Source organism: Ipomoea nil, unplaced genomic scaffold (assembly GCF_001879475.1).
Source record: "Ipomoea nil cultivar Tokyo-kokei standard unplaced genomic scaffold, Asagao_1.1 scaffold0688, whole genome shotgun sequence".
NCBI classification, from domain to species: domain Eukaryota; kingdom Viridiplantae; phylum Streptophyta; class Magnoliopsida; order Solanales; family Convolvulaceae; genus Ipomoea; species Ipomoea nil.
In genome coordinates this window covers 3,083,658-3,102,875 of record NW_017617116.1, presented here as the reverse complement: position 1 = coordinate 3,102,875, position 19,218 = coordinate 3,083,658, and the positions used below count along the sequence as shown (strand labels likewise).

At 36.0% G+C, this 19,218-nt stretch overlaps 1 protein-coding gene across 1 annotated transcript; it reads left to right on the top strand.

Annotated features, from left to right (window-relative positions):
- Positions 1 to 16,201: 16,201 nt before the first annotated feature.
- LOC109176158 (catechol oxidase B, chloroplastic-like) lies at positions 16,202 to 18,739 on the top strand. The gene is made up of 2 exons (XM_019325602.1): positions 16,202 to 16,899; positions 17,547 to 18,739. Exons 1-2 carry the CDS (start codon positions 16,226 to 16,228, stop codon positions 18,703 to 18,705), a joined length of 1,833 nt encoding a protein of 610 aa, XP_019181147.1. The 5' UTR covers positions 16,202 to 16,225; the 3' UTR covers positions 18,706 to 18,739.
- Positions 18,740 to 19,218: the final 479 nt, after the last annotated feature.

Genomic DNA, 19,218 nt, shown 5'->3' with positions numbered 1-19,218 from the left:
TTCAAGAGTGCAAGACTTCTTACAAGATGTAGGGCAGTGATGGGTGATCTACTTCAAATGCCTTAACACCTTAAATAACTGGTTCGCAAAAAGCTTTGAGATTGTTCACTTTTTAAGAACTTTTTGCAAGAGAGTGAGTAGAGTGATAATGAACCAGCACCTTCTTAGTTGATGAAGGTTGGTTTATATAGGTGATGAAAATTCATCCGTTGGAGGGAGATGAATTTTTCAAACCTTTTATCTGTTGGACAAGGACCTTGGAGCCTCATGCATTTAATGCTCCATTAATGGGTTTGTACTATGTAGCCGTTGAAGGTATGGAGGATCTGATGACTTTTGTCTTTTAGCTCCAGAGATAGTACAACTTCATTAAATGCTTTTTGGATAGCGTGTCCCATGAGTTGAGGTCCTTATTGTCCTAGGATGTTGTCATATCAGACAGGTAGAGCATTCTTCTTGTTGATGAGAAGAAGAATACTTGTTGAGATAGTCTTGAAAAGAACTGTCTTTTTAATGACAACTCCTTCTTTCGTTGCTGTGGAGTCTTCTTTCGCCTTGATCAGCCTATCTTCTATTCATAACTCTTTTCGTGTGTTTGTTCTAGCTTAACACGAATTACATATGAGTTATGGCAACTTTCGTCTAGAACGAAAGTAGCGATATCATAAAAAAACGTAAGAGTTAGGGGTCTACTTTCTACATTACATTGGTATCATCAAAATCCTAATACAAGGTTCCTAACAGTTTCACAATCCTAAAGGGATTTCTATTCCTAAAGGAGGTCACATTCCTAAAGGGATTTTTATTCCTAAAGGAGGTTCCCCATTCCTCTTGAAAGAGGGTTTCTCATCACATCTATAAATATCCAGGAAAACTCTAGGGATCTTAACGGTTTCAAATCTCTAAGTTTTCCAGTCTCCGTATCATCAGGAGGTGAATAAGGTATACGGATCAGAGAGGTGAAGCATTATATTCTTGATTCATTCAATTTAGAGATTACATCTTCAATGAAACCAAGTAAGTTCTATCTTCTTCATTTAATTAAAAATCCATGATCATGAACATTGTTTAGTTGATTGATTTGATTTACATGCGATCATTGTTAATTGTGTTTCCGCATTTAAGTTATAGCGCATAAAGGATTATTTAACATTTGGTATCAGAGCCTGCTTGTAAATTGATTAATCACTAAAATTAGGGTTCATGATATTTGGGGATTTTTTAATTATAAGGTTTTATTGTTATCACTGTTGATGATTGGAGTCCGCACTTCTGTGTAGAATTAATTGATTGACTTTTATTGTTAAAATCCTATAGTTGTGTTTTGTTGATGATGAGATTCAAGGCTGCGTAAGTACTGTTTATATATATATGAATGTTAGTTTGGTATTGAATCAATGAAATCAACATAAATATATAATTCTTGTTTCTCGTAACCGTACATATATACACAGTGTGATTCAAGTTGTTGACATCTGGGATCAATTGTTAATTATATGCGAATTGTGTATTACTATGTATGTGTATAGGTACTGTATATAAGGCTATTTCTGTATTGATTTAACATCAACATATATGTTGCGTGTGTTCGTACTGTACAATATTAGTATATGTGTATAGTTATAATATACTCGTGGAATCAATAACATATATGGTTGGTATGTGTATACTGTAATGTATATATGTTTTGGAATTGAATCATATGGAATCAAGAAACATATATATGATAGTTGTACTGTGTTCGTACGGTATATGATTCATATGTTATATGGTTTGTCTTTATCAAATCATGAATTATATGTTATAAGAGAACTACATATAAATTAAAGTTTATTTTGTTTGGACAATTAAGCCTATTTGGATTTATTTAAAGTATTATGGACTCACTTTAAATTTTAGGCTCATTTAATTTGTGTTTATATTTGAGTCTATTTGGGTTATTTAAAGTATTATGGATTGCTTTAAATTCTAGACTCATTTAATTTGGGTTTATATTTGAGCTGTTTGGTTTATTTAAGGCATTAAGGACTTGCTTTAAATTATAGGCTCATTTGGGATCAATTATGATTGGAGGTTATATCCACTATTAGTTTATATATATGTTTATAAATGAATTATTAGCATAAAGCGAGTGCGTTAGTCGCCAAAGCGGCCCACTCAAGGTAATAGCTAAATAATCATTTATGTTTATGTTTACAACATATATATAAATTAAGGTTTACTTACATAAATGAGTTATTAGCATAAGGCGAGTATGTTAGTTGCCAAAGCGGCCCACTCATGGTAATAGCTAAATAATCATTTATGTTTATATGTTACAACATAAATTAAGGTTTATTCACATAAATCAATTATTAGCATAAGGCGAGTGCGTTAGTCACCAAAGTGGCCCACTCAAGAAAATAGCTAAATAATTATTTATGTTTACAAATGTTTATCGTACACAAGTATTTTGCATCGTTGAATGACACTAAAGGATTGATAAACATTTGTAATCATTAACACATGGTTCTAGCGGTTGCTCAAAGGTAGATCAGACATGTGATTAATGACAATTTAGGAGATTATAATTCTTGTTTTGTTAATATGTAGTGCATGTCCAAAGATGGCCTATATATTAAATTGAAACTTGATGAATAGTCTCATTCAAGTATGTGTGAATGATGCATGTCGGTAAATTGACATTGTATTTAAATTTGACCCAAAGGCGGATTTAAATGCAAACTTAAGGTCTATAAATTATAGTCTGAATAAAGGTTTGTTACTCAAAGCAATTGATAAATGTTTGTAGTGAACACTATCGTATCACGCTATAAGGTGACAGTTTTAATGTCAGTGATAATAGCAGCAAATCTAAAAGTAGTAAAGAAGGGCAAGCATCCTATGAAGGTGCAAGGTTATGTTCAGGAAGTGCAGAAATGCTATTCTGTAACAAACCTGGGCACAAGAAGGCTGAATGCCTGAAGAGGAAAACTTGGATGGAAATAAAAGTATACATTCAGTTTCAGTATGCTTTGAATCCAATCTTGTTAAGGTTCCTTCTAATACTTGGTGGTTAGGCACTGGTGCTACAACACATGTTTATAACATTAAGCAAGATTTTTGATGTTTTAACCTCACATGGAAAATGAAAAGTGTCTTTTCATGGGAAACATGATGAAAGCTAGAATTGAAGGTATTGGAACTTACAGAATTAAGCTGGATACAAGTTTTTGCTTTGATCTTGAGAATTGTCTGTATGTTCCAAATTGTTCTAGAAATCTTGTTTCAACAGCTAGGTTGGAAACATTGGGTTTTTACTTTAAGATTGGAAACAAATGTTTGTATCAACAAAAACCTTTATGGTTCTGGTATTTTGCTGGATACACTATACTGTTTCAATCTTAATGATGACTTTGTTAATTCCTTGTTTAATGTGATGTTTGTGTTAAAAGGAGTGCGCCAAAAGAATCTTCAGCTGACTTGTGGCATAAAAGGCTTAGTCATATATCCAAAGAAAGGATATTGAGACTTATTAAAGTTGGAATTTTGTCTCAATTGGATTTTACTGACTGGAATGGTGCGTGTGTCGATTGCATAAAGGTAAAGCAAGTCAGACATGTATCAGTACACTCAGCCACAAGAAGCTCATGATTACTTGATTTAATACATACAGATATCTGTGGTCTTTTTTTTTTATGTTCCGTCTTAGGGCGGTGATAAATACCTTATTACCTTTATTAATGATCATTCTGGGTACTGTTACATCTATTTACTGCATGAAAGATCTCAGTCTGTGGATGTCCTAAGACATTCATATTTGAAGTTGAGAATCAGTTAAATAGAAAGGTAAAGACAATTAGATCATATAAAGGTGATAAGTATTATGGGAAAACATCAAAAGTTAGGCAAATTCCCGACCCATTTAAAGAAATTCCTCGAATCTAAGGGCATTTGTGCATAATACACAATGCTAGGCACACCACATCAAAATGGTGTGGAAGAAAGGGGAAATCGTACTCTAAGTGATATGGTTAGGAGTAAGGTCAATAACTGTACATTGCTTGTTTCATTGTGGATATATGCATTAAAGACAACAGCATACTTACTCAATAGGGTTCCTAGTAAGGTTGTTTAAAAAAAAAAAAAAAAAAAAAACACCTTATGAACTGTGGACAAGAAGGAAACCTAGTTTGAGGCATCTTCACATTTAGGGCTGTCAAGCTGGAGTGATGATATATAATCCACATGAAAATAAATTGGAATCCAGAACCATTAGTGGTTATTTCATTGGATATCCAGAAAAGGTCTAAAGGGTACATGTTTATTGTCCTAATCATAAGTACGAGGATTGTTGAGTCTGGTGATGCTCGCTTCATTTAAAATGGCGAAGTCAGTGGGAGTGTGGGAGCTCGTAATGTTGAGATTAAGGAGTCATAGATGGATCCAGATTCATCAAGTGATCCTTTTTCCTGTTGTTGTTCCTATTGCTGCAGTGTAGCCTTATGGAAATACTTTGGAACAACAACAACTAGATGCTTCAATTCCACATGAGGAAGCTATTGTAAATGAAGATGAGGTTGAAACTCAAGATGATGATCAAGTGCAATCTCAGCAGTAAGTGGCATTAAAGAGATCTACTAGATAGAAAAGATCAACCATTCCTGATGACTATATTGTTTATGCACTTGAGCATGAAAGTGACTTGAGCATTGATAATTATCCAGTCTCATTTAACCAAGCCATACAGGATAATAATTCTCCTTGAGAATTATTTTGGTTTTGATGGCTCATTCTGTTCTTGAGCTCCACCAAATGGTTGTTAAAATTGCCTTTCTGAATGGTAAATTAAAAGAGGAAGTATACATGGATTAGCCGCAAGGCTTCATGGCCACAGGAAAAGAAAATCTGGTATGTAGATTGAAGATGTCGATCTATGGATTAAAACATGCTTCTAGACAATGGTACTTGAAATTGTCATTTGGTTTTGTAGAGATCATGTTGATCGGTGTATCTACATAAAGGTTTAATGGAAGCAAGCTTGTAATCCTAGTATTACATGTTGACGACATTCTTCTTGCTGCCAATAATAAAAGGGATGTTGCGTGATGTTAAGGAATATCTTTCTAAGAACTTTGAAATAAAGGATATGGGTGAGACTTCATATGTGATTGGAATAAGAAATATTCTGTGATAGACCACATGGGATTTTAGGTTTATCCTAGAAGACTCACATTAACAAAGTTTTAGAAAGATATAAACCGGAAAATTGCAAAAGAGGGTCCTGTGATACTTACAAGGCACTAAGGACCACATGCTCACCTATAAAAGGAACGAATAACCTGGAGGTTATAGGTTATTCGGATTCAGACTATGCCGGATGTTTGGATACCCGAAAATCCACATTCGAATATATTTTTCCACTTGCTCATGGAGCAATATCTTGGATGAGTGTGAAGGAGCCTGTCATTGCTACTTCCACTATAAAGGCAGAACTTGTAGCATGCTTTGAGGCTACAATTCAATAATCATGGCTGCGTAATTTCATTTATGGTTTGGGCATTGTCGACACTATAGCCAAACCATTGAGGATTCATTATGATAATACAACAGCTATGTTCTTCTCAAAGAACGACAGATATACTAGTGGTGCCAAGCACATGGATTTGAAATTTCTGTCTGTTAAGGAGAAGGTACAAAATCAAAAGAGTATCAATAGTGCACATTGGCACTGATCTTATGATCACGGATCTGTTGACTAAGGGATTGGCGCCCATGACCTTCATCGGCCATGTTGGGAGGATGGGCATACTGGTAAAGTCCTTGTATAACGGTTAACTCTGCCATACATGTATGGATTTATGTTTGATAGCACATCAGGTTGATGATACTCTTAGATATCTATTCATGTTTTGATTTTGTTATGGTTGATGTTGATCACTTATTTATGCATAATTCAGAAGTGATAACAATGGTCTTGTTTAAGACATAAGGAATAAGGTACTTTTCGAATTTACCTTATTATTATGGTTCGAATTCTTATTAACTGTGATACATGGAAGGGAGCAGGACGCTATGTCAGGCCTGTAACCTCCATGATTCGGTTAATAAAGTTCGATAAGGTGGTGACTTTTACATTTTCATATTAAGAGAGCTCAAATTAAGGATTGAAAATTGTAAAGTCACGCATATATGAATCAAGTGGGAGATTGTTAGAAATAATTTATTCCTAACGTTGATTCATATAATTAAGGTGTCATGCTCATATGAATCAGTGGGAGACTGTTAGAAATAATTATTTCCTAACAATGATTTATATAATAAAGGTTGTAATTCCATAAGGTACTCACGTTGATGATCAGTGATGTGTAAAGGCGGAATTACTGGGTGAAATTCCCTCCCTCTCATTCTGTTAAAATTTAAGTTTATAAGGGTTAAAAGATGTATAATGGATAAGGTTATGAGTTTCACAATCCTAAAGGGATTTCTATTCCTAAAGGAGGTCACATTCCTAAAGGGATTTTTATTCCTAAAGGAGGTTCCCCATTCCTATTGAAAGAGGGTTTCTCATCACATCTATAAATACTCAGGAAAACTCTAGGGATCTTAACGGTTTCAAATCTCTAAGTTTTCCAGTCTCCGTATCATCAGGAGGTGAATAAGGTATACGGATCAGAGAGGTGAAGCATTATATTCTTGATTCATTCAATTTAGAGATTACATCTTCAATGAAACCAAGTAAGTTCTATCTTCTTCATTTAATTAAAAATCCATGATCATGAACATTGTTTAGTTGATTGATTTGATTTACATGCGATCATTGTTAATTGTGCTTCTGCATTTAAGTTATAGCGCATAAAGGATTATTTAACATACCATCCCGTGACAATCAATACTAACAACTATGCCAAGGGCATGCATTATTATACATAAGGGAATTGTTTATGCATGCAAGTTCTTCGATCCGTTAATATCTAAAGTTCCGTTCAATTTTGAAATCCCAAGGCCACTAGTACCCAATTAAATACAAGTTCAATCATATACCAAATATGAATTTATTAAAGAGTAAATACCCAAAATGGTCCCTCGACTATAGCTAAATTCACAAATTGGTCATCGACTTTCAATTTCAACCAATTAAGTCCTTAACTTTGTAATTTTAACACGATTTGGTCCTCCGTCTATTTGACCGTTTGTTGGCCGTGATCTTTGAGGATATATATGTAATTTCATGATTCTGCATCATTCGCTGCGATTCTGCATCATCGCCGGCGGTTGCGCCGTCATCGACGATCTCCAGAAGAACCTGCAGCTCTCGTCGGAGCACATGGAGGCCTCCAGGATGACGTTGCACCGCTTCGGAAACACGTCGTCTTCTTCGCTCTGGACCGAACTCAACTACATTGAATCCAAAGGGAGGATGAAGAAAGGCGACCGGATTTGGTAGATTGCTTTCGGCAGTGGATTCAAATGTAACAGTGCGTTCTGAAAATGCAACCGGAACCTTAAAAAACTTACGATGGACCATAAAATTACATATATATCCTCAAAAATCACGGTCAACACACGGCCAAATAGACGGAGGATCAAATCGTGTTAAGGGTGTGTTTGGAAATCTGGAAAATGAGTTCTGGAAATCATTTTCCAAGTTTTCAATGTTTGGATGTGCCTGGAAAATCAAGTCAACGGAAATCATTTTCCGTTGACTTTGGAAAATAGGCTTGTTTTGGAGGAAAATGACTTCCCCTTTTTTTGGGGGGAAGTCATTTTCCAACTTTTACACCAATATCACACCACCACCAACATCATCAACACCATACCACCATCACCACCACTATTACCGTCGCCACCACCACTATACCCCCGCCACCATCACACCACCACCACAACCACCACCAACACCGCAACCACTACCACCACCACCACCACCATCGCCGCCGCCACCACCACCACATACCACCACCACCACACCACCACCACACCACCACCTTCACACCACCGCCGCCGCCACCACCACCACCATACCACCGCAACCATTGTCGCCGCCACCACTACCACCATACCACCGCCACCGCCATCACCACCATACCACCGCAACCGCCGTCACCGCCACCACCACCACCACCACCATACCACTGCAACCACCGTCGCCGCTACCACCGCCACCACCACCATACCACCACAACCACCATCGCCGCCACCACTACCACCATACCACTGCCACCACCATCACCACCATACCACCGCCACCACCACCACACCACCGTCATCACACCGCCACCGCCACCACCACCACCATACCACCGCAACCACCGCCGTCACCGCCACCACCATACCACCGCAACCACCGTCGTCGCCACCACTACCGCAACCATACGACCACTGCCACCACCGTCATACTACCACCACCATCACACCAACACCACTACCGCCGTCGCTGCCACCACCACCACCATACTACCGCAACCACCGTCGCAGCTGCCACCACCATACCACCGCAACCACCGCCACCACCATCACACCGCCGCCGCCGCCACCACCACGACCATACCACCGCAACCACCCCCGTCGCCACCACCACCATACCACCGCCACCACACCACCACCGTCATACCACCACCAATTATTATTATTATTATTATTATTATTATTATTATTATTATTATTATTATTATTATTATTATTATTATTATATAACGAATAACACCACCACCACCACCATAATATTTTTGATATATTATTAGTTTTTTTTTTTTTTGGAAAAACTTAGCTATTTTTTATTATATTTAAAATTAATATTATATTATTATATATTATTATACATGTTGTAATATTCTAAATAAAATAATTAAAATGTTTAATTATACAATTCTACTCATTTTCCAGAAAATGAACCAAACACAGAAAAACAATTTTCCATAATGCAACCAAACACGGGAAAGGAAAATGTTTTCCGGAAAATGACTCATTTTCCAGAAAACATTTTCCAGAAGTCATTTTCCTGCTTTCCAAACGGACCCTAAAATTACAAAATTAAGGACTTAATTGGTTGAAATTGAAAGTCGAGGACCAATTTGTGAATTTAGCTATAGTCGAGGGACCATTTTGAGTATTTACTCTTTATTAAAAGCAAAAATAATTATTATCTGATATAATAAATGCTTAACACAAAAAATATAATGATTATCTGATATAATAAGTGCTTAACATACATCATACATGCATCAAAATGAATTTATTTTTTATTCAATTTTGTAATTAAAATGGCACAATATAATTTATTTTTTATTTTAAAAAATAATTCGCGTCCAAAGTTGCAAACTTTGGACGCGAATAATTAAATGCGGACATAATTCGCGTCCAAAGTGGCGAACTTTGGACGCGAATAATTAAATGCGGAACATAATTCGCGTCCAAAGTTTGCCACTTTGGACGCGAATGAGCTTTCTAATCCCCCTTCAACCCTAACAATCGAAATTCAGTTCAGAAGCCTCCAGCTGTCCGTAGCAGTAGCGAATCGCCGTCCGCCGCTCTCCAGCCTTCCCTGCCGTCCATTAGCCGTTCGCCGCTCTCCATCTCCCACTCCTGTTCAAGTCGCTGCTTCATCGCCGCTCTCCATCTCCAAGCTCGCCGGCGCTGCCGCCCGAGCTCGCCACCGCTGACGCCTCCGTTCATCACCGCTCGGCGCTGCTGCCTCGCACGCCAACCACTGCCGCTGCTATGAACGCAAGCCACCGGCTGACCGCAGGTGCGTACGTAGTTTTCAATTTTTTATTTTTTTTCGAAAATCAGTAATTATTTTAATTATTTTTTTGTTATTTGTTATTGTTGTTTATAAATTTGACAAATTTGTTGTGTATTATTGTATATGTTAGGCATTGTTGACAAATTTGTTGTGTATTATTGTATATGTTAGGCATTGTTGACAAATTTGTTGTGTATTATTGTATATGTTAGGCATTGTTGACAAATTTGTGCAAAATAAACTGTGATTGGTGGTACATGTTTGGTAGATAGGGCTATAGAGTATTGTTTAGTTTGATATTTTATTCACACTACTTCTTGAGGTTTCGTAAATTATCAACTTCATTTGCTTCCAAATTTAGGATAAAACTATGGTACGTGAACTTCGTAGTACCATATATTACAATAGAAAATTAATGCATCTAAGCATAGGTTGTTGACTAAAATATGATATGAACTTGTAATTACTAAAGTACTTCTCTTATTTTGTATTGGAGTCATATTTGACCAACCATTATCTTATGAATTAGTTAATTTAAAATTATTTAGTTAAAGCTTTAATTTGAACCTTTAAGTTATAACTTAAGAAACTAACTCATTTATAATTTCTTAAATGTTGTGTGACAATATATAGGAGAAATGGATCGGAGTTGGATGTATAAAAAATGCAATACACTTGAATATGTTCATGGGGTTCAAGAGTTTGTTAAAATTGCCGAGGAATATGCAAGTAAAATTGGTGAAAATTATATAGTGTGTCCTTGTTATGATTGTAGAAATCTAAAAAAGTTTCGTAGTTTTGAACAAATTAAGGTACATTTGATACGTCGTGGTTTTAAGCTAGGATATGACCGGTGGATATGGCATGGTGAAACTGTCCTTACTAGTAACAGTACAAATCAAAGAGAATGTAGAGAAAGATCAAAGTAATGAAGATAATGTTGGAAATGATGGAGACAATGATCGGCTAGATGAATTGATGCGTGATATGCAAGGGGATTTGAATGAAATGCCTCAAGAGTTTGAAAGTTTTTTTGAGAGTTCTGAAAAACCTTTGTTTTTTGGATGTAGTAAATTTACAAAGTTATCAGCAGTGCTTAAATTGTATATCGTAAAAGCAAAAAATAGGTGGAGTGATAAGAGTTTCACGGAGTTATTAGAGCTTTTAAAGGACATGCTTCCTAATGAGAATGAACTTCCTTGTTCAACTTATGAGGCAAAGAAAATGTTATGTCCGTTGAGTATGGAGATTGAAAGGACCCATGCATGTCCAAACGACTGTATTTTGTATTGGAATCAAAACAAAGACTTGCATATGTGTCCGAAGTGTGGAGCATCGCGTTATAAACGAAAAGGGCTCGATGATGCATGTGAGCAGAAGAAAGGTCCTTCAGCGAAGTTGTTGTGGTATCTACCGGTGATTCCAAGATTCAAACGTTTGTTTGCAAATGCAAATGATGCGAAGAATTTGCAATGGCATGCTAGTGGGAGAAAAGAAGATGGAAAGTTGAGACATCCTGCCGATTCTCCTCAGTGGAAGAACATTAATAAGAGTTGTTTGGCACTACACTTGCCCTTGTTGCTATTGTTCTATAGTACGTAGGTAGGACAATTCAACCATAATGTTTCTCAAGTAAAGTCTGAAGTTGTATCAAGTACGTGTGATTGTACAGAATGCTATACGCCTTAGCAAGGAAAATACTTGGTGTATTCCCATTTTAAACTCCTAACTTGTACTCTCTCTTACATGCTTTTGATATAGACACTTTTTAGTGGATCCACATAATAAAAATAATCAATCTCGATTTGCAATCTCATGAAGTATAAATGAGAGAGTAGAATTTTTGGAATCTATGTAGTAGATTTCCCTTAGAAAACCTCCTAGCAAAGGCTATGATTTCTTGTATGTCCCAGCATCTACATATATAGCTGTCCACACCGTACCTTAGCTATGCTTTGTAATAATTATTATAGTATTTTTTTCAAAATGGCATTTATTATTTAACACACTCTCTCTCTCTCTGTTTATGTGTGTAAACTTAAGAATGCATTTCCTCTGTATAAACTTATACACATATGTATACATATTTTTTATTTAATTATTTTTATTATGTATATTTATTACTATAGTTTATTCCTAATTTAATTTTAAGTTTTCTATATATCAATATTATTAAAATAACTATTAATTTTTTAGTACAATAAATTTAAATTTTAATTAACTAAGAAAAATATAATGAGAATGACAAATATTGATCAAATAAATTTAAAATGAACAATAATTTTCTCATATATTTAAAATTTGACCCTTTTAACTTTTACTTGCCATATCATCTCCCTTTTTTTTTTTTTTTTTTGGTTATTTAGTTTTTTTTTTTTTTTTTTTTTTTTTTTTTTTTTTTTATTACTGACTCGATTACAATGCAGTATATATTCATAGCTAATTTCTCAATCTATTAAAGCATAAAGAGTCAATACCACCATCACTGGGGCTCAAACCCATAACTTCCAATTTGGGAGAGTCACTTCATGCTAATAAATCAAACGGTCATGGTTATTTAGTTTAATATTTTCAATCATACATATATTTCTTCTCTATTTTTATTTTTTATGCACCTACTTTATTGAATAATACATAACAATAATTAATTAAAGTCTAACTATATATAAATATTCTAACTATGTATAACTATAATTAAAGTCCATAGTTTCATATTTGGCTCCCATTGATTCCAAATGCATCCAAAATGCTCCAATATCCTTCACTTCTACTCAAATTAAAGATGATTAATTGTACCTAATTGATCAAATGAACAAAATAAGGATCATTTTGAAAATCATTATAACACTTTATAAATAAAATAAGGCTAAGTATTGGGTATATCTAAAAACATAATAAGTCTCAATCAAAGTTATACCTCTCATTTATGTCCATGTTTTTAATGCTAAACATTTTGTACATTGTGCTTTTAGATTTGTACTATACAATTTTTTGGACAAAAATACCCTTACCCCGTTATAACTTTCGTTATCTTTTCCATTACTTTTACCATGCACGTGCATCTACCATATCTTTTCTTATATTCTTTAATTATAACAATATTTGTAAAACATTATATATTCATTATATATTAGATTAATATAATAAATAAATTTTATTTCACTTAGATTTTAATTAGTAAAAATTTGTTAGCTATTTTTAAAAATATAAATATTGGGCATATGTTTTTGCGCATCGCGCATAGAAAAGACTAGTATGAGATATAAATATAAATATGAATAAATATGCCCTTTATCACTGATTTAAGAAAATTCAGAAAAATATCTAAACATGTTGGAGATGCCGGACATTAAAATTCGTTAGAAATACTTTATTTGTGGGGACGTACGGAAGAAAACTACGGAGTATTTAATTTCTTGCGTAGTAGCCAACCGACGCTCTAAATTAAAATTTTTAAGAGTTAATTACTAAAATGGTCCCTTAACTATAATAAAATTATTAATTTGGTCATCGACTATTTTTTAACTAATTAAATCTTATATAACTTTAAAAATCTTAACCAATTTGGTCCTCCGTTAGTTTTGCCGTTAGATTTCCGTTAACATGGGACCAAATTAGTAATTTTTCTATAGTTAAGTGACCATTTCAGTAATTAACTTTAGATGTGGGCAATTCGGTTCAGCTTTTTCGAACTAAACCGTACTGTCGATTAAGGGAAAACAAATAAAAGTTAGGGCATAAAATATTAAATATATTAAATATATAATAATATTGATGAGCTAACTACTGATTGCCAAACAAGGACATTGCGATGTAGTTTTCCACTTCAATTTGTTGTGTGATTTGAATACTCTTTTTGTCTGTAAACCCAACCAAGTAGTTAATATGATTGGCTTAATTATATTTTTTTAAAACAATTATTATTATTATTATTATTATTATTATTATTATTATTATTATTATTATTATTATTATATTAGTAGGGAGAATGATCATTTTAGTTCTTCAATTATATTAGAATAGCCAACAAACAAACAGATTGCATAGAATCGTTTGTCTCTGGTATTGAAAATGAAATTGCACTAGCAGTCCATTAATAGAGTATGGCATTGTCTGGTATTGAAAATGTAATGCATGCAGCAGTTCATTAATTAATATGGGGTGAGGTTCATAATGGGCCGGGGAAGAAAGTACAGTTTTGAGTTTTGCCAGTTACGTACGTCCACCTACCATGGATAGTTATGCTGTGCATCCGTATGCACCATGCATGGTGCATACGGATGCCAAAACGACGTCGTTTTATTAAAAAATGCGCGTCTTCCTTTAAAAAAAAATTCAGGTTCGATTCCCAGCAACAACATTATATTGTTCATTCATTCTGGAATTTTAGTTCATAGATTATGGAATTATAGTTCATTGATTATGGAATTATAGTTCATCGATTATGGAATTGTAGTTCATCGATTCTGAAATTTTAGTTTATAGATTATAGAATTTTAGTTCATTCATTCTGGAATTTTTAGTTCATAGATTAGATTATGGAATTATAGTTCATCGATTATGGAATTTTAGTTCATATGTTGTTGCTGGGAATCGAACCTGATTTTTTTTTTTTTAAGAGGAGACGCGCATTTTATTAAAACGACGTCGTTTTTGCATCCGTATGCACCATGCATGGTGCATACGGATGCACAGCATAATTTGCCACCTACCATAGTACCACTCCAACTCAAAGCCTCCAACTTTGTTGGTGAATGGTGAATGGTGAATGGTGAATGGTGATCCACCTACTCAGCTTTAAACCTTTTATATGCATGCATGGTAACGTTAATAGTAAGATCAGAAAATGTTGGGCTGAGACTCGTGAAGGGTTAAACCCAACACCAGGTCGTTAGGAGATGATTTTGTGGGCAGAATTTTGAAAGGTAAAGTCTAGCACCTTAACTCTCGAAAATGTGACAGGAATAAGAAAATAAAGTTATGTATTCGGTATGTCCATAACAAGTGATAAGCGATTGATCTTAACAAGTGATACCACAACCAGGTCTGGAAGGATGCTAATGAAGCTATGACGAAATCTAGCACCATATCTCTGGAAAATGTGATAATAGTGATAAGCGCTTATCAGATTGATAATACTAGATTATAATATATCTAGGCCAATCCTTAAAAAATAGGATATTAATGTCTAATAGTTGGATTTGGACCCACTTTTAAAAAACAGAACAAAAATATTATTAAGTATAAATATAAATTAAAAACGAAACATACTATTTTTTTTTTGTCAAAATATAATACATAAAAATTAAACGTGATATACTTCGTGCGTCTTTTTTTTTTTTTTTGAAATGCTTCGTGCATATTTTTAATAAAAAAATTTAATGTCAATTTCATTTAGATTTTTATTTTTAATTACAATTAAACTCAATCTATGAATTCTATAAATAAAATTATCAAGTATAGGGTTTTTCAGACAGCTAATCGATCATGTGGTTTCTCAAGGATGAAGTACCATTTTTTGGATTCACATTGATAAATTTTTAATTGCACAATATATACACTTGGCTTTGACAGTAACACCATTACTATCAGAAATTTTTTCAAAATGATCCCACACTCTTGATCTGAAATCAACTATCTTCCTTTTCTTCTTAAGAACTGTAGCAGTAGGTTGCATATTCTGTTGATTATTTGTGTCAACAATTTAAGCTTCCACCACTGTAGGTCCATCAATTTAAGAGTTGGAAGGTTGACTACTAGACTCTCTGATAATTTTTCATCTAAAGAAATGGAATACTATCAGTTAAGTGTTAAGTAAGAAACATAATGCAGAATATCATATAGTCAGTCATACATGACACGTTCACAAATAACTTGAGAACTTCAAAATCAAAAAGACAAGAACTTCAAAATTCATCATGTTTCTAAATTTCATAATTGAAGATTAAGGGTCATACATCCATAAACTTATACAGATAACAGAAATAAACATACAATGATACAATCACAGTATCACAGGCAGTAATAACTCATAGAACCTTGTTTTTTAAGGAAAAAAATGCACCCAAAAATCAGCTTTCACATTTGTGGAAAGCCAATTAATCACTTTTTTCTTATTTTAAAAACTACCAAAGAACCCCTATTGTGGTTGCTTTTATCTATATCTATAAGGAAGTTAATTAGTACAAGGGTCCGACACACTCTTCTTAATTGGCTCTATTCTTTATTAACCTACTTGAAAGTTTACATTGGATATATTTCGTGTCATTAACCTAGTCAGCAAATGACCACAATGAGAAGTTGTCCATAATTAATGGACTCAAACTAAGGAAGTTAGAATTTAAATTCTAACTTTGTAATTACAAGTTTGTATCTTTAGTGATCGTAGTTCGGTTACCCCAATTTTTTATTATTTTTTTTTCCAAAATGATGACATGATCCGCTCTATATAAGTTTGGAGCAGCCAGCTCCAGATTGAGCAAGGAAGCCTAGCCTGCAGCCATGGCTACGTCAACTCATCCAATAATTTCATGCACCAACATTAATTCCTTCTCCACCAAGTCATCGTCTTCTCCCGGTAACTTTTCCAGACGACCTTCCCAGATCTTTCTCAACCCTAACCCCAGGAGCGCAGCAAGACGTGGTGACGTCATCAAGATCCGGTGCGCTGCAGCCTCGTCGGAGGGGCGTGAAAACCCGCCGGACAGCAGCCTCTCTGAGGCGAAACTTGACCGGAGAAATGTCCTTCTGGGCCTCGGCGGTCTCTACGGCGCTTACAACTTGGGGGGCGGCGGCGCGTCCAACCCCTTTGCCCTGGCCGACCCTGTGCCGCTCCCTGACGTCTCCAACTGCGGCCCTGCTACCATTTCGTTCAGCACTTGTAAAGTGCCATACCGTTGTTGCCCTCCCATCACGGATACTACTAATGTTGATTACTATGAGATCCCCTGTTTTTCCAAGCTTAATGTCAGGCCAGCCGCTCACGCCGTAGACGACGAGTACTTGGAGAAGTACAAGACCGCCATTAAGCTAATGAAGGAACTTCCCCCCAGTGATCCCCGAAGCTTCGACAATCAAGCTAAGGTCCACTGCGCTTACTGCAATGGCGCTTATCAACTCGCCGGCCAGCCCTATCAGATCCACTTCAACTGGTTCTTCTTCCCTTTTCACAGATGGTACTATACCAACTAATTAATTAACGCCCGCACTTAATTTTTATATTATTGCTATTGCTAATACTAATAGGCCGGACCAAATAAAATTGGTGGGTGGGTATTTGCTCTATTATTTAATAGTGAATTCCATTTTTGGTCCTACTATTATATGGCCGTTTTCAATTTTAGTCTACCTTAATTTTTTTTGCCTCTTTATAACTACTATTATTGAGTGTGTTTCACTTTTAGTCCCAGCGTTAGTATTTTCATCAAGAGGCCGTGTAATCTAGGGGTATTTTGACCTTTCTTCTCATCCAAAATTATGTTTGACTAAAGAAATGAGAACATTAAACCTAAAACGTAAGAAACCTCGCCGGCCCATGTTGAAACGAACGAAACGATGTAGCTTTGACTTCCCATTCTCGTTGTTCGAAGAGCCATCTTCGAATATCGGAGGAGGAGGACGAAGCGCCTGGATTAAAGGAGAAGAGACAAACATAAAAAGACCAAAGTACCCTTTAATTATATGACTCTTGACGGAAATATTAACCGTGGACTAAAAGTGGAACACATTCAATAACAGTGATTGTAAAGTGGCAAAAAAAAATTAAAGTGGACTGAAATATTATTTAATTTGCATTGCATATATGTATGTATGTATGTATCAAGTATCTGTACTTCTTCGAAAGGATCATGCAAAGCATGATTAACGACCCAACATTCACGTTGCCGTACTGGAACTGGGACAATCAACCGGGCATGACTTTCCCGAGGATCTTCGACGACGACAAGGAGTTGTCGCCGCTGTACGACCAGTACCGCAACCAGCTCCACACCACGCAGTTCCACCGCAAGCGGCCCCTCAGCAAGGCATACGTGATGGATCTAGCATACTCCAGCGACGAGATCTTAGCCAGCGACCCCCAAAAGGTGAATAACAATCTTGCGATTATGTACCGGCAAATGATAACCAACGCGCCGTGTCCGTTGCTCTTCTTTGGCAAACCTCTTCGCGCTGATAATGGCCAGGTCGGCAGCTCCGGCATGGGGACCATCGAGAACATCCCGCATAACTCTGTCCACCGATGGGTGGGGGACCCCAGAAGTGCTAATCATGAGGACATGGGTAACTTCTATTCTGCTGCTAATGATCCGGTGTTTTATTCCCTCCATTCCAATGTAGACCGCATGTGGAGCATTTGGAAGAGTCTGGGTGGCAAACGCAAGGATATCACCGACCCCGATTGGCTCCAAACTGAGTTCCTGTTCTATGACGAAACCAAGACTCCTGTCAAGGTCAAGGTTAAAGATTGTTTGGACAACGAGAAGCTTGGGTACACTTTTCAGGACATGCCCATTCGATGGAAGCATTGGAAACCCACCAAGAAAAGAACGGCGAAACTGAGGAGCCTGGAGTCAGTACCCGTAATTTCCGACGTCTTGCCGGCACCCTTTAGAAAGATTTTAACGTTTCACGTGACGAGATCAACATCAGTGAAAGACACAGAGGAGGAGCTGCTGAATTTCGACCTAGTCTACGACGACACCAAGTTTATACGGTTCGATGTGTTCCTGAACGAGGACGAGGACGTGAATACGAAGGAGCTGGACAGGATGGAGTACTCCGGAAGTTTTGCCAACTTGCCACATGTTCATGAAGGTGGCTCCGCTACTCCCAAGAAGACCACTTTTACCCTGGCCATCTCGGAGCTGATTCAGGACTTGGGGCTGAAAGGTGAGGACAAGGTTCTGGTGGCTCTGGTGCCAAAAGCTGGGGGAAAATTTGTCACCGTCGACAAGGCATATATCAATACTATGGATTGCTAGTTAAGATCTATGTATGTATGTATGTATGTCCATGCATGCATGTTGTACGTCGTCTGCCTACCGGTGCCGCAACTTCAAATAAGCTAATAATTAAGGTGTTTGTTTGTTGTAATAATAAGTGCTCACTCCACATGAGTAATAGTAAGTGTGTTAATAATGTATGTGGATGTAGTGGTTGGGAATTAGGTTTTTGCCAATCACTAATTGTAATGTCTCTTAATTTTCTAGTGTAATAAGCGGTGCATTTCTTGTTGTGCTTATTTTGATTTAAAAGTCTATATATTATACATAATTGAATTGAATTATGTGTTCAATCTCAACTAAAAAGCTAATTTAGTTGATAGTTGTATAGATGCCCCTTCATGTGTGCGAGCTGGTTGTCTCTAACACCAAATTGAAGCATGTATTATATTTCATCTCAACTAAAAGTCTGAGTTGATAATTGGATCACACATGCATTTATGTTTATATATTACATAGTCAACATATCTCACCCCATTTTAATTTATTTCA

What these genes read in the sequence shown, in the direction of transcription:
- LOC109176158 (XM_019325602.1), top strand. Translation starts at nt 16,226, where the DNA reads ATGGCTACGTCAACTCATCCAATAATTTCATGCACCAACATTAATTCC. An exon ending in TTCTTCCCTTTTCACAGATG is followed by an intron (nt 16,900 to 17,546) that starts GTACTATACCAA and finishes TGTATGTATCAA; the next exon opens with GTATCTGTACTTCTTCGAAA.